The following is a 16448-nucleotide window of genomic DNA, read 5'->3' as shown; positions in this document are numbered from 1 at the left end:
CACCATGGAGAAGAATATCCAGATGAAAGAATATTCTGTATGAAACTTTATTTCAAAAGAGCTTCATACTATTTTGAGATATGAAAAAAAATGTCATTTTTCATTAATACTCTTTTTCTCTGTTAAATCTAAACTTTTACAAAAAAAATTTGTTAATATAAAGAGTATCGGAAAGATTAGAGTAAGAATTTTTTGTCATTCTTGACACAAAATTTTGTTTTTAAAAAATTCAAGAATTTTTAAAATCTTTATATGATCATTTTTATATGATCTGAATCAGTCTGTTTGACCACTTCTAAAATAATTTAGCAGTTAAATGTTATTATATAAAATTATATTCCAATTTTTTTCAGATTTTTAAATTTGGTAGAACATATAAAAAAAAAATTAAAATCGTTTTTTCGCCATTTTTTGGCCTAAAATATACCAATTCGCATATTTTAAGTTGTTCTTATATAATATAATTGTATTTATTTTCGATCTCACTTTTGCAGATAATAGTTTAAAACTTTAATATTATAGAATTTGCGTATGTTAAACAACAAGAATTCTATTCTTTTCGTTCAAAAAAATTAACTTTTGAAACAATATATCAATCTATCACTGTCTTCATTAATGACTAATTAGTTTCTACCGAGGGTTCGAACCGGGTCAGAGTTCAAAAACCGACTAACTACAATCGAGCATTTCCCTCTCACGTGACTGTAAGAGAGGAATACTCGACTGTGACTAGTCAATTCCCACACTCCGACCCAATTCGAATTCTCGGTGGAAACTTATGGCTAGATCAGACTGGACGCAGCAAGCGCCAAGCAGCAGAGCAGCAACCAATCAGCAGGATGATATTTTTATCGTCACTATAAATATCGCCTCGCTGATTGGTTGCTGCTTCGCAGTTTGACACTTGCTGCGTCCAGTTTGAACTAGGCATTAATCATAAATGAAGATAGTGATAGATTGATATTTAACAATTATTTCAAAAGTGTTACTTTTTAAAAATGTACATTATTTCGCATAAAATAATTATAAAAAAATAAATTCTGCATATCATGCATTTTCAGATCTAACTGTTTCTTTGATTTCTTAAAAATGATATTTTTATTTGTATAAGTATAATTTTAGAAAGTGAGTTAATAGAAACTTATAAATATAAAATGAATTTTTGGTTAAATAGCCTGTAGATCAAAAACCTGAGTCTCTTGACGTCTAGCCTTGTAGACTAAAAACCTGAGTCTCTTGACGTCATATTAGGATAAGATAAATTTACCATGATTATGTGCTTAACAAAGTCAGAAATTGCTATTTGCTTAAAAAAAGATGGAATAGAGAAATCAGTTAAATAAATTTTTCTAAAGAAAAAAAATGGAATTCTCGTTGTTTAATCTGTAATATTGAAGTTTTAAACTATTGTCTGCAGAAGTAGGACCGAAGGTAAATACAATTATATTAAAGTAACAATTGAAAATATGTCAACTGGTATATTTTAGGTCGGAAAGTAATAAAAAAATGGTCCAAATTCTTTTTTTTCACATGTTCCATCAAATCTAAAAATCTGAAAAAATATAGAATGTAATTTATAATAAGGTTTGCTGAATTATTTTAGAGAATAGGTTAAATATTTAGATCATATAAAAAAATGCGATATCAAAAATTCTTAAATTTTTTTAAAAAAAGAATTTTGAGCTAAGAATGACAAAAAAATTATTACTATGATCTTTCTGATACTCTTCATCTGTGTTTCTTTTTGTGAAGATTTGTTTAGATTTAGCAGAGAAAAAAAACTAATGAAAAATCATATTTTTTCGATATCTCGAAATAGTGTGGCTTTTTTGAAATAAAATTTCGTACAAAATGTTCTTTTATTTGAATGTTTATTTTGCTCCTTTTGATGATAGATTATGTATGGGGAAATTCCCTCCTTATATCTTTTGACATTAAATATTAATAAAATTAATAAAACATCAATAAAAATGACATTTCGGTAGTGATTTGAATTCGTCTTAAAGATCCCTACAATATTATCGAAAAAAAAACTGTAATACTAGTTAAAAAATATAAAGTGACTTAAATTTTATTTTTTTATGAAAAAAATTTTTTTAAATTTTTTTAGCGCATGCTGTAACCTGTATAAAACAAATAAATATTCATTTTTTAACTTTTTTTTAACTGTCTGAAGTGTCTGAGAAATCGTAGGGATCGTTACGCTGATCACTCTGTATATAATATAGAAATTAAAATTAGAAACAGGATCATAAATAATGGTCGTAACGGTCAAAGCCAGTACTTAAATGCTTAAGTAATTCAATCACTATAGTATATGCTATATATATATATATATATATATTTGCATATACGTATATTATATTTGTAGTCGTTGGAATTGCGCATCGAATTGTTTTTCCGGAACGGAAAGCGCAATTAAATTACTTATAAACGCAATTAAACTATTGCAGTAATATCGCGAATTAAATTGACAAGCAATTTAATAATTTTGATGTTCAGTCAGGCATTATATTAAGAAGATGGTAATATGCTGAAAAACTGTAAATAAATTTATTGCGAAAAATATTACTTCGGCCGGGAGTCGAACTCGAATCTCTTGTATTCTGTACGAGCGTTTTAAGCCTTTAGACTACCGAGGCCTTAGTAATATGTATTCTTCATAATAATCAATATATGTATGAAACATTTTTCTTTTAGGCGACGTAATAAGAATTTTTACTGGACCCTATATATGAAAATTCAACAATAAGAAACATAAGTACTTAATGGCGCAGTTCAAGTGACTATAAATATGGTATATACATAAGTATATATATATATATATATATTAGGTGTTGGAATTAATTCGTAGCGTTTTACAAGTGATGGGAAGTACTTTCATTAATGTATTTTTTAATGCTCATGTGAAATAAATAACATTCTTTCATTAAAAAACGCTACGAATTAATTCCAACACCTAATATATATATATATATATATATATATATATATATAGTAATTCAGATTGAATTATTTAAGCATTAAAGATCCAACTTTGACCATTATGGCTATTACTTACATTTCTTATTGTTGAATTTTCAAATGTACGGTCCAGTAAAAATTCTTATTGTTTAGAAACAGGATAGTTTATATGAATAAATCAATTAAATGCAAGAAGCGCCAATTACGGTCAAAATTAGATGTTGGACTGATACATATATAAGTATGCATATATAAGTATTTTAAGGGGGACTTTTGATTTACAGGATTAAAAAAGTCAATTTTTCATAAATCGATAATACAATCCTTCGAGAATATATTCTCGAAATATAAGTTTTAGAAAAATTTTAGTATATAATATAATATATAATATAATAGAAGCATGGCGCGCGAGTATATAGGCGCGAGGAAATAGTTGTCGAGATATCGCGAAATATTTGTATTTACAACGATTATTAATTAAACGATCTGTTAACAATAACGCAATGCTGGGTGGAACATACTCAGAACGCGAACGAAAGTTTTAACTTGATTGTCTGGAGGCTGGTGCCAAAGCAATTGCAGTGCAAAAATACTCAAAATTGTTTTTCTTGCCGTTGGCATTTTTAATAAGAGATATTCTGCCGTTTTAAAAATCAACAATTATGAATGAATTGGAAATTAATATTTGGTCGGAATGCAAGCACTATGTACGACGCACAGTGAATCTCCAGGCAGAAGCACTGAAGATTGAGTAGCACGAGAGAGACCCCAGCAGTTCGTAGGCTAGCCTAAATTGCTTGAATGAATTTAATGAGGAAGCTGAAGAGCTGCTGTATGCCCCTGGAATAGGAGATTAGTCTCCAAGCATTGTAAATACTTGAAACTACTATTTTTTAACGCGTTTTTCTCGAAATCTGTTTCCACCATTTTCTTCAATTTTGTGTACACGGTTACAAAAAAGTATTTTACCAATCAACTTGATACTATAAAGCTTAATTGTTAGTTAGATAATAATCAACCCTTCTCGATGAATCTAAAAAGTTAAAAAAAATCAAACTATAATATGAAACAGCTAAATATTGCCAACATTGGATTTTTATATACGTATGTATTATATTATTTTATGTATTTATTGAATAAATTTATTTTAGACATGACTGCGCATCGATAACTTTCAGACTTTGACAAACAACCCACTTTGACTGTGACTGGCTATTTCATATTATAGTTTGATTTATTCATATAAACGATTTTGTTTCTAAAGTCTTACTATTGTAAAAGAAATCAGCATTAACAGTTTTTATATAAATAAATGAATGCCATTTAATGAAAATCGTAACGTTTTTTTCAAAGTACAGAATTTTTATTTCTGCATACATGTTTTTTTAATTTTATAAGTTCATTTAAGATAAAATTATATGAAAATTAAAAATACTCCTTGCTTTTTTGTTTTAGATAAGAATTAAAGTTCTATGTACACAAAATGATAATGTCGACGGCGAAATTAAATTAATTTTATTAAAATTAAGTTAATTTTATTTTATTAATAATATCATTTGTATACAAGATTTAACTGTTTTTCAATAGATTGTTTTAAAATATTCAACAAGTTTTAAAATAATAAACATTATATTATTATATAATGTTTTTATTAATGCTTTTACGAAAAATCATTTTTTTTGTCTTTTAAACCAGACTCCCTTCTTAAATAAATTCATCTTAGAATATGGAGATCTTGGTTCAAATCCTGGTCGAGATAATATTTTTCGCAATAAATTCTTTGCAGGTTTTAAAATGTTTGTAGCATCAAATTAATGATCTAATTAAATTTGGAGAGATTATCATAGTAGATTCAGATTGATTGTGTTAAAAATTCAAAAGTAGTCACACATTTCTAAGATATCTAAATTTATTTAAAATAAGATAAATCGGGGGAAGATGGCATAAAGGATCCATCTTATTTATATTTTTGTCATAGAACATATTGGCCATTCTGATTATACAGAAATATGTAATAGAAATATGCAGACAATTATCAAAAAATTCATGCTAATTGACATTGGGAAATATTTAACAAAGTATGAAAAGGTAGGTCATGAAATATGTTCTTTATAATATTTAATTAGTATTAGTACACTAATAGCTAAAATTTATGCTTCAATACTTATTGTAAAACCGAACAAATGCTATAAGTTTTGATCAGTGTTTCCTGGCAATCACGTGGCTGATTATAATTTGTAACTTTCTATATAAATAAAAGTTGCAATTGAATATTCCTTTTACATTTGGGGATAAGATGACGATAAATGCAAAACATAATTTTCTGTTCGAAACCATCATTAAAATTTTATGAATTAAAATTTTGGATGCTTTATATAATTCAAAATATTTTAAGTTAATGAAATGCTATTTAAACGAATAAAAGTATGTCCAACTTACTTTCTAAATTACTATCTTTCATATTTTCTCAATTTATCACATTACTTTTATGTGCTTTATAGCTTAAACTCTTGATTATGGACTGTAAATAAGAAAGGTTTCTAGAATACAAATGTTTTTTATAGATTAATTCAATAAAATTAAGAAATTATTTAAGAATAAAGACTTAAATATGGCATCTTCCCCCAATTTACTTTACATATATGTGTGTGTGTGTGTGTGTGTGTGTGTGTGTGTGTGTGCGTGTGCGTGCGTGTGCGTGTGTGTGCGTGTGTGTGTATTAGTTTTACATCTAACTTTTGACGCTTCTCGTTTATTTAGTTGATATAAAAATGTATAAAACTTTCCTTTTACATTTTGTATTCTTATTATAAAAAAATTAAAAAGTTGACAGCAAAAAATTTTTACATCAAGTAGTAACGTACTAATTTAGCATATGAAAAAATTAAGATATTAAAAATTTCAGTAATCATAACATATATGAATATCTGTACGTCTATCTTTATTTAAAACGGTACAGAAACGGAAACTAAATGTTGCAGTTAAATGTTGTTAATCTATACCCGATTATCAATGGTTGAATACGCACACTTTTTCGTTTTCGTGTAAAGTAAAATTATCAGGTAAGTATTTTCTTTGAGTTACATGATAATTGAAATAATTGATAAAAATCAAAATGTTTTCTTGATATAAGTCATTAGTGTATTTTTTAATTTTAATATTCAAATTACTATTATATTATATACATATTTTTAAAATATTTTTATTTCGTTAATAATATATAACTTTATTAGACTATTATCTTTATCAATGTAGGCTCAACTTAAGAGAAAATAAGCAATAGAAGAATAATGGATTTCTACCTATCAGAAATCATACATTCTAATTTCCAGTAAATATGGTTTTTGATAGGTTGAAATTTATTATTCCCTATTCTTATTGTTTATGTTTTTTAATTGTGTCTCAGACTTTACTCAATGTACCCTATGGATGGGGTACATTGAGCTATTCTATTTTTCGTCAACACAATTGTTTTCTTATTTATAAATATTAAGGGTCTATGTTCCATTACTGAGCTAGATGAATATGTGACATCTTAAAGCACTTTTCATAATTATAATATATTATTCTTATGTTATTATATTATTATATTCTATCATATATATAAAATTGATTAAGAACTCTTCAAGAGCTCATATTTGAGTAGAATGTCTAACAATATAGTTTTGAAGACAACATAATAATATAAATAATAATATAAATAAGTTATCTAATGCATTGATTTAAAAAAAATATCACTATAACACTTAAAAGAATTTTTTAATCTAATCTCTTATAAAAGGCTTATTCGATGTATTTTTGCACGAAACAAACGAATTTAGTAGGAAGAGCTTCGCTCTGTCCCATTGTTAGATTAGGAAATCTGTCACTCACTGCGATCTTACTTCAAAATAGAAGTGAAATGTTTCACTTCTTTTTTAGAGATTTTACTTTATAAGAAGTTTGGATGACGATAATTAGATGATTATTATTTATTTAGTGATAAACAGGGATTTAGTGAAGTATACAATGTATATGTATAAATGTACAATGTTACAGATTTTTTATTTTATATATTAAATATTGTTTAAAATGTATATAAAGGTTTTATTAATATATAGTCAAATATATAACTTAAATTAAATCAAACATTATTTTTAAAATCTTATAGACAAACTACATTATGTGTCATCTTACCGGTTCCAGTGCTAATTGATGAAGCGGATAGAATGCATTAGAAAAATGTTTTTTTTTATATTAGTTTTCATATTATTTATTATTAAAATATAATTAAATAGTCAAATATATGTAGTAACTGGTACAGAATTCATTTTTTCGATTAGTTTCATAATTTCGTCTGTAAAAATTCGAAAGTGAAAAGTGAGTCTACTAGTCCCGGTCTCCTCAACTTTTTATTCTATCCATGATTTTTACTTAGAAGAAAAAGATCTTTGTTGCGTCTATCTAATGACAGTGACGCATAATTGCTTATACTAATATCTAACATTTGTTAGTAGATATCATAAAAAGTTTTTTAGAAAACATTTTACGAAATGATGACTCTTGATATCATTTTTAAAAGATTTGAATGAAATCTTTAATAAGTTATTTTAAAGAATTTTTCCTTTTAATAATGCTGATTAAGATGTAATCAATTTATAATATTATATAACATTATTACTTTTTGTTTATTTTTCGCGAAAAGTTGATCACGCCTACAATATTACGGGAAAGATTGATTTTTCTATATGCCAATTATTCAATCTTTCGGTCAAAACCCGCGCCGCTCTCATAAAATCACCACTATGTATAAATACTCGATAAAGGCATCGAGAAAGTTCTCACTCGCAGACGTTACGAGATTCGCTACAAATCGCGATTGATTTTACGGGCTCAGGCGCTAAACGGATTAACGTCGGACCGAATCATATTTGCCCGTTGTTCCTCGAACGTGTCCACGTACTGACCTAGATCGATTCTAATCTGGTCGCGCTCCGTTCAACTCGGGGCTTATGTTGAAATTGTTCTCGTTGGCAACCGACCGATCGACCAGCATACTCCTTTGATGGCCTCTCCAGGTTGCGGAATATCCGCCTAAGTGCCACTAAGTATAGTAAGATATGAGGAATGGTCGCCGTTGTGTATTCATCGACCGTTGCGCACCTGAATGCCCGACGTTCCCTATCGGGACGGGCATAGGGAGACGCATTTACGCAGTTACTCAGGGTGCTGTTTATCGACAGCGGCTGTATCGAGGCTCTGGCTGCCGGGATGCAAATGACTTCCGTACATCACGTTGATAGTACACATCCGCAGACAAAGGACCGAGATACTTACCCGTCGATGAAACGGACCCCCTGGCATAACGATGAGGCGACGAAGACGTAGGCAACGACGTCTTTATCGATGCTTTTTCTTCTTACGCGTTGAGTATCAATCGCCGGGAATTTCTACCCGATTCTGGAACTGCGGGAAGAGGAAGCGGATAACTGGAACGGAGGAAATTGAAATACGTTCGATATTTTGAGACAGTGACGTGCATTTTCGTTGCAGTAAAATACACGCGCACAGAGAATATGGCTGTTATTTTTTATTACTTAAAATAATTTCGATATCAAAAAAATGTAAGTAAATGGATAAAAGGTCACATTAAATCAAGTTTGACAAATGCATATATAAATAAGAAAAGAAAAGAAAATTAATAATATATTTCAAATACGGATGAAAAAAATTATAACTATGTTTATTCTTAAAATAGATGATTAAGAAATGAATAAAAATGAGAATAAAGAATGATAAATTTGTGTTGACAGTCTGACTGTGCTAACAATAAGTCTTTTTCAGTATAACAAAATTCTTAGAAAAAGTAAAAAAAAGATAACGTGAAGATTAATAATAATATTAATTTATATCATCCTTTATAGATATTCAATTTCACACTGGCTAATTTAATATTGGAAATTATCTTATTCCACTTATTCCACTTATTTTGAGTATTAAAAGCAAACAATAGTGCTTTTAATACTCAAGATAAGTAATTAATCACTATCTACCAGTATTAAATTTGTAAGGAGTGAACAAATATAATACAATAACGATACATTAAATACTAATTTATCATTCTTTATTCTCACTTTTATTCATATCTTAGCCATCTAATTTAAGAATAAATATATACATTGAGTTGGAACAAGTTTGTAGTGCTACTTCATGTGTAACATGTCGACATGATTTTTGAAAAATCTATAATATATCAATTATATCATTTGATAAAACTAACTACTACTTTAAGAATCTGTCTTTCCATTTTAAGAATTTGTTTTTTTTAATTGCAGTGCACAGTATTTTTTAATGAGTTATAAGCATTTAAAGTTAAAATTTTCCCGTTATATTAGGTCTATTTTTTATTGCTGCACTCTGAACTGGTGCAATAAGTTGAAGTGAAACAAATGTATATTTGTTTCAATTCAACTTATTGCACTGAGTGTTCAGAAAATGCAGCAATAAGAAACAGAGCTTTAGTTTGCGATAACAGTAACAAAATATTTTAGGAACATAAAAAACGATTTCGTGGGAAAAATTTTAAGCTATCATATTTAATAGTTTAGAAAGTTAAAAACTTTTGCAAATTATTTGAGTACGTGACCACAAAGTAAGAAGAAAATTTCCCTTTTTATTCGGCTTGTAGTTTTTTATATATAAAAATTACCAAACTCATAGAAACTCAGAAACATAGTAACCTTTCAGGTTAAAAATAGATTTTATGCTTTAAAACTCTTTTTTAAATTTAAATTTCATTTATTTTTAACAAAACTACTTGAATTCTAAAGTTCGTTACGCTACGAACTGTTCCGACTCAATAGTTTTTATTTTTTCAACCCTATTAGGCTCATATTATTGATCATTTTTTTTCCTTAAATATGAATAAAACATGTTCAGAACGAAATATTTCGCATTTTTCGTTTCTGTACAACAAAGAATCCTTTCGATATTGTTAACAACTTATCAATTCTTGCTTTATATGCACGCAGAGTGGTTCTTAAAATGAATTGAATCGAATACCTGACTTAATTAAAAATGTGACAGTTGTCGAGACGAAACATTATGTAAATAAATGATCCAATTTTTCGTGCGGATTTTTAAATAGGGAAAAATGGATGCGTAGCAGAGGCTTGCGGAATGAGAATTCTTCCGTATACTTATGTGCAATATCTCTCACAAATAATCGTTATTTTTTCTTCTTTAATTGTCTTTAGGAATTCTGGTACAATTGGATCCAACATAAACAATAAATCGGTACTGCTCGTTTATATATACATTAATGGTACGTTCGATAGTTTAACATCCTTCGAGTAGTGTCGCTAAGAGCGTATCGCTGATCGCTCGTGTGCTAACAAGTAATTGATCTCATACAATCAGGTTAAACTTATTTGCTACCAGTCGTCCTCGCTCGTCTGCGACTCGAACGGGAGCCAATTAATCCGCGCCCGCGTTCGAGTCATGTTCTTATATCATTTCCGAAATATACAGAAGCAGAATTAGCGACACCCGCGTGCGCGAAAGCCATTTACAAGTACTAACGAGGACAGATCTCGTTCGGCGTATAAAAAAGCACGGGAATCAGGAGAGATGTGATGGGAAGGAGGGAGGGAGAAAAGGGGAAATGCGATGGTGAATTTGCAGAACTCGTGCCCGACAACGATCGATGGAACGATCGATCGTCAGGAACGCGTCTTGTCGGGAACTCTTCTCCAGGAACATACAACCACGTCGCGCGCTTTCTCCTTCTCGTAACGGAGATCTCTCGGTCGCTACCAGATATTAGACTCAGGGATGCGCAAAATTTTATCGCGTTTCGCGTCAGATCATCCAACCCCTCCACACTATCTCAGCAAAATTTCTGATATTACCTCTCGGCGCACTTTTCTCCCTATAATTTTGTTAGAAAGTAAAGTTACTTGGTAGCGGAGGGATTAATATTTAATATGTTCGCACTTCGCGCGGTGCTTCGCGTGTTTTGCGTATCGGAGGAAAATTAAGTTACGGGCGAAAGAGTGAAGGGTTCTTCGTGTTTTGTGCACCCCTGGTTCACACGGGCGAATCGTGACGTTAATGCAATCGAAAATCAAATCCTTTTTATTTACAAGACTGTACTGCATCTTCGCTAATTTTTTTTTTTTTGAGAGTCGTTTCCTAATTTTTCTCGATGAATGATTCGCTCGATGATTTAAACGATCTCTCTATTTTCATCGTATCAATTGATTTCACTGAGCACGATAATCATGGCAACCGAATATTTTATATTACGATATAAAGTTTCTTTCTTTTAAATTCTCACCGATTCACTTTTTTTTTAGTGATAAAGTTCACTCGCTGAAGCGCATCCAGAATGTTTTTTTGGCAGGCCACAATCATCGATACTATAATATTGATTGATGACAAAAGTCTTGACTGCGTTTTAGATAACGAAGCACTCGATCTGAGAGTGTGAATTAGTAAGAATTACATCGTGATTCTCTTAATCATTCCAAAGAGAGTTACAGCGATCGTTTATCGTTACATTCAAGAAGGTATATACAGTACGACTATTCGTGGGTCGATCGTGCTGCTGACAATGCGTATCTGAGACGTATCGAATTCTTAAGGTAGTATTCGGCACGAAAACGTTTTTGCTCGACAGAAAAATAGAGCGAATAGAGACCGTCGAAAAAATTCTCTTGTATATTTTATCATTTTTCTCTACCATTTCTTTATCATTTTATTATCGCTGGTTAAAATTCGTGATACATATTAAAAAAATAATACAAATTCGAAAATAAGTATGAGTAACAGAAATAAGGGTAATTACGTATAACATAATTATGTTTAAACTAGCAAATTATCCAATTGTCATGCGCATGTAGATTAACAAAATTTGGTATCATATAGACGTAATAGATATCTTCATATTTGATGTTAATAACCATCACGACATTATACATTTCAACGCGTTACAATTTCGACAAATTAATGTCATTATATCATTACATTTCTCGTACGTTTTTCTTTTGTAGCAGAGTGCTCCAAAATCTTTGTACATGTTACAAATATACCAATAGAGACATGTCATTATAAAAGGAGAGTTTTATTTATAGCAAAAAGAGAAGATTATTATTGGTAGGTACTTGAATTTCATTTTTACATTGTGACCTGAATTTAGCAAATCTCAGTATAAAATGTATTACGTAAAACATGTACCATGTATGATTTTCTAGCTTATGGAACAATATCGAAGAAATTCGAATAAATAATTCACTATTTTCATCGTGATCTTTCCAATCATATTCTATTTTTCTTGCTGTTTTGAATATTGTATAGCGATATGTAAAATATGGCAACTTTAGCCTAGTCGGGATAATTTTGATCCAAATTTAAAAAATGCTTAGAGTTATCATACCCAAAATTAAAGAGACATCTTAAAAAATTTTAACCCGGCTGTAGTCATCTAATTTTTTAAAAGATCACTTGGGGTGTTTTTACCCCAATAACTATTATTAACAACATATTATATATTATAGATTGTTTCCCGATTTATTAATATTTGAGAACATTATGAATATAAATTTAATCATAATTTTTAAAAACAGTAAATAGACACCAAATAAATATTAAAAGGAATAAGTACGTTAAGTGACTTACTATGATGTAATATGTATTTCTTAAAAATAAATTTTAATTAATGTAAGGTTTTTTATTGTAGGTTTTCGTAGAATTGTATACTTAAAAGTAAAGAATAATTATTAAAAAAAAAAAAGAATATGTTAAACAATATTAATACAAAACAATTATATTTTACAATACTTCATATTTTTTTGCCACTGTGATATAAAAATATTCCAGGTGATTTTCGAGTTGACGTTTTTAAGACGTTTTATGTCCGAGTTAACATATGTTATGTGTAGTGCATTATTAAAATTTGCGCCAAAACTATCCTGAGATCCTTCAGATCAAAGTCATCCCATTTTATGATACATCTCTTAAAAATATAACACAAAAATAATGCACTGTTAGCACGTAACAACAGTCGGTTTACATCGCACACTGCCGTCACGTTTGTATACGCACCTCCCTTGTTACGACATGACCGACCCACTCGCGATCGGAGATCTATGAAGACGTATACACGGATAGACCACGAGTATGATACGATTCTTTAATCACTTAAAGCTTAATTTTAGCGAGCACGAATCCGCGCGCTTGTTCCTCGCGCGTCGTCCGCACCGTGCTTTCCCATCGTCGGGAATCCGGAACACCATAGTCTCGCTTCCGTAGCGTTTTTTTCCTGCATTCACATCAATCTGCCCTCTTAGCAGTATCACTCGACGATCTCGATGTGTCAGCTTCACGCAAAATCTTTCAGTTTTGACACAGTTAAATCGCGCGTCGAATGCGCACTCAAACGCACGAATAATTCGGGGAATTGAACCACTAGACAGATCAGAGATAATGGCGAGTTGAAATATTCAAAGGTTTCGGACGCATGCGGATTTCTGACACCTGATTGAAATCATGACTCAAAATCCGGAGCTTCCTCCTATCAGGGCATTGAATGATCAGGTGAAATCCGAGGACTTAGCACGCGCATCGAATTAATCGTATCCGTAGTAACTGTGTCGTAGTTTCCGTTTCCCCGCAGTAAACTTTCCGTCACTTTCCGCGACTGATATATTTCCCGGGTCGACGCTGCTTGGATGCCGCAACTGAACGCCGGGCGGAACTTTATTCGAAGAACATTCCGGGCGCGTCAGCTGGTTGCGTTAACTGCGACCGCACAAGCCGACCGTAGACGTGATATAATCTCGATCATCTCGGACGGGAATGCAATTAATTTGATATACATTTGGTACATACGAAATGCTACAGATTAAAAGATCAAACCATGACAATATCCTTAATGCGTAGAAAGAAAAATAAATATTATACATGTAAAGGAATGAATCTGTATGAAAGTAAAATCGAATTTAAAATTGAATAGTTTTGATTTAGCTGTGAGAGAAAATAATCGCATGAACTCAAACAGAACAACATGTCATAATAACGTGTCAAAATGATGTCAAAATACATCGTGACTGATATTAAAATGGGGCTCATTTAGGGTCATTTTAACATCATGTTAATGTCACGATGACTTCTTGTTATGCTTGAGAAATTAATATTTCCAATTAAACGCGCGGATATAACGAGCCGCCTTAGCATAATGGTGAGAAAACATATCAGCTAAACTCCGTATCGACTACGCTGATATTTCCCTCTTATGAACGACGGTACGTCGAGCTTAGTTATATAACTTATCGAGTCTATCATATACGCACACGGATACGCGACAGTCTCGTGGCCGTAGTTGAGGATCGACGACCCTCGGGCTCGTAAATTCGGTGTCCTGAGATGCAAATGGAACGCCCGGGCGAAACTGCGGGCGTCCTCCATTGCCAAAGCTACGAATTCCGCATGGCTCGGGCCCGCATAATTCAGAGATACTTCAGTGGCTTTTTCGTCTCTCGCGAAAGGCGAAAATCGATTATTGTCGTAGCCGATTCCGTTAGCTAGTCCCGTAGTAGACGGCGGGCACGTTTTTGAGGGAAATATTTATTCGACGAAACTTTCGCGCACAAGAATCAACTCCGAAGAAGTGCTAAAACCCTCGAGGCAAGAAAAATTGCCGGTCTTACAAGTAGCCCGAGAGAGATGTGCAATTTTTACAATAACAAATTTATATTATAACGTTTCTCTCACCTGCACGATTTATTTTCTTCGCTGTTGTATTCTTCAGTAACAATAACAACAATAACAATAACTTTGGTAACGCAGAGATAAAAATTAATCAGATATTTTACGTTTTTCAAAGATATGAAATAATTACTTCGTACATTGAAACAAAATTTAAAATATGCATTTTGAACTCAGTGTCTCAATATTCTAATAGTAAAAGCAATGTTCTAATATGAGATTGTAACATATATGCGCATTCGCGATTGAAAAGAAATTGCATTCGAAAGCCGGTGACGTAAAGTTTTCAAGGAGGTCGAAATGCACATCCGGCGGCTTATGAGACATTCGTATGATGCGGCATATATTGGTACACACATATCTCGGAAGTTTGCGCAACCGAGATAAGTACGGTAAACCTCAAAATATTTGTTCTCTTCGACGGAAGAAGCCATACCGCATCCGGTGACCAGAAATTGAGTGGAATTCCAGTGGTTTTGCCGGCGTATGTGGGTCGCCTGGTTAGTCCGTCCGGACACGAAAACACGTTGGTTCTTACCTCTTGAAATTCACGACAGTCAGCTGTGTTCGCCAATAGATCTCCACGATCTACGCTATCTACGCGATCTACCGCGCCCGGGGAAAAGAAATGCTAATTCCGCCGTCGCGAATGTCGACATGAGAGAAATCATTCGTCCTTTGGAACGTCGCTTATTCTCAAGAAGAGAATTCACCCTGTCGTTACCTAGTTTACACATTCCCGTATTCACACATCGTCTCGGATCTACACGTCGCTATTTTCGATTGTTGCAGCATAGTACGGTGAGACATAGAACATGTGGGGCACGAAAGTTGCTTTAAGGAAACGTGAGCCGGACAGGGCCGGCCCCGAGTTCGTGCTCCGGAAGCGAGAGCAAAGCCAGTGAAGCTCTCTTACACGCGGTTGCAGCTGCTAACAGTTGCCTCACATTGTCTTCTCTGTTTTCTCTCCGCGCACTTTCCTATCCTGGCGAGCCAATTGCAATGCGGAAAGAAGATCGAGCTGATTTATAGAGTCTAGTAGATGATGGTTAGCGCGGATGGTGCTCCTGTTCGTCCTTCCCTTCCTGGTCTCTCCTTTTCCGCACCACCCTCGTCGTCGTCCCGATCTTGTTTGGGTGAAACTATGGGCCGTTACTCTCTTACTGCAGTGTCTCGTGATCGACCAGTCACCTCGCGAAGGAGCCGGCGTGCAGGAGCAACAGGAGCAACGCAAGCGTCCGCGTGGCCGCGCCGCTATTGCTAGAGTTCCCGTGTTGCATAGCCGCCGGATGCTCTCCTGAAACCCAAGAAAGCCGCATACATATATAAATTATTTTGCAGACGGGGATTAGGCGGTCAGGGATGCAGCGAATGGAAAATTTACATCATCGTCTGCGTCTCTCTCTCTCTCTCTCTCTCTCTCTCCCCCCACCCCTCTCCTCCTCCCTCGTATACTGTTTCTGACTTTCTCTTTTCTCTTTCATTTTCTCGAGGAATTTGTGTGTAAGAGAAATATATATACGGCACAATAATCTATAATAAAATAACGGCACCATAACTTCCTATCTTTATTTCAATCACAGATTTTTTTTTATGAATTTAGTAATCCACGTTTTTGTAACATTACACAGAAAGAACGATTTTACTGAAATATTTAAAAATTAGATACAACTCTGAAGATAAATTTTGTTGGACTATCGAAATAATTATAGGGATGACTGGGGCCGGTTGTCACAGTT

At 32.4% G+C, this 16448-nt stretch overlaps 1 protein-coding gene across 5 annotated transcripts in view; it reads right to left on the bottom strand.

Annotated features, from left to right (window-relative positions):
* Nucleotides 1-10165: 10165 nt before the first annotated feature.
* Nucleotides 10166-16448, bottom strand: part of LOC105147141 (opioid-binding protein/cell adhesion molecule homolog) — a 407659-nt gene continuing 401376 nt past the window's right edge. For all 5 annotated transcript variants that reach the window (XM_087411479.1, XM_087411478.1, XM_087411480.1 and 2 more), the window contains one exon: nucleotides 10166-16006. In XM_087411479.1, coding sequence (XP_087267605.1) covers nucleotides 15897-16006 — 110 coding nt within the window. In that variant the 3' untranslated portion in view covers nucleotides 10166-15896. The remainder of the gene's footprint in view (nucleotides 16007-16448) is intronic.

This window comes from Acromyrmex echinatior, chromosome 11 (assembly GCF_024713525.1).
Source record: "Acromyrmex echinatior isolate Ae372 chromosome 11, ASM2471352v2, whole genome shotgun sequence".
Classification (NCBI taxonomy): domain Eukaryota; kingdom Metazoa; phylum Arthropoda; class Insecta; order Hymenoptera; family Formicidae; genus Acromyrmex; species Acromyrmex echinatior.
The sequence above is the reverse complement of the archived record's forward strand: the minus strand, read 5'-3'. Positions and strand labels throughout refer to the sequence as shown.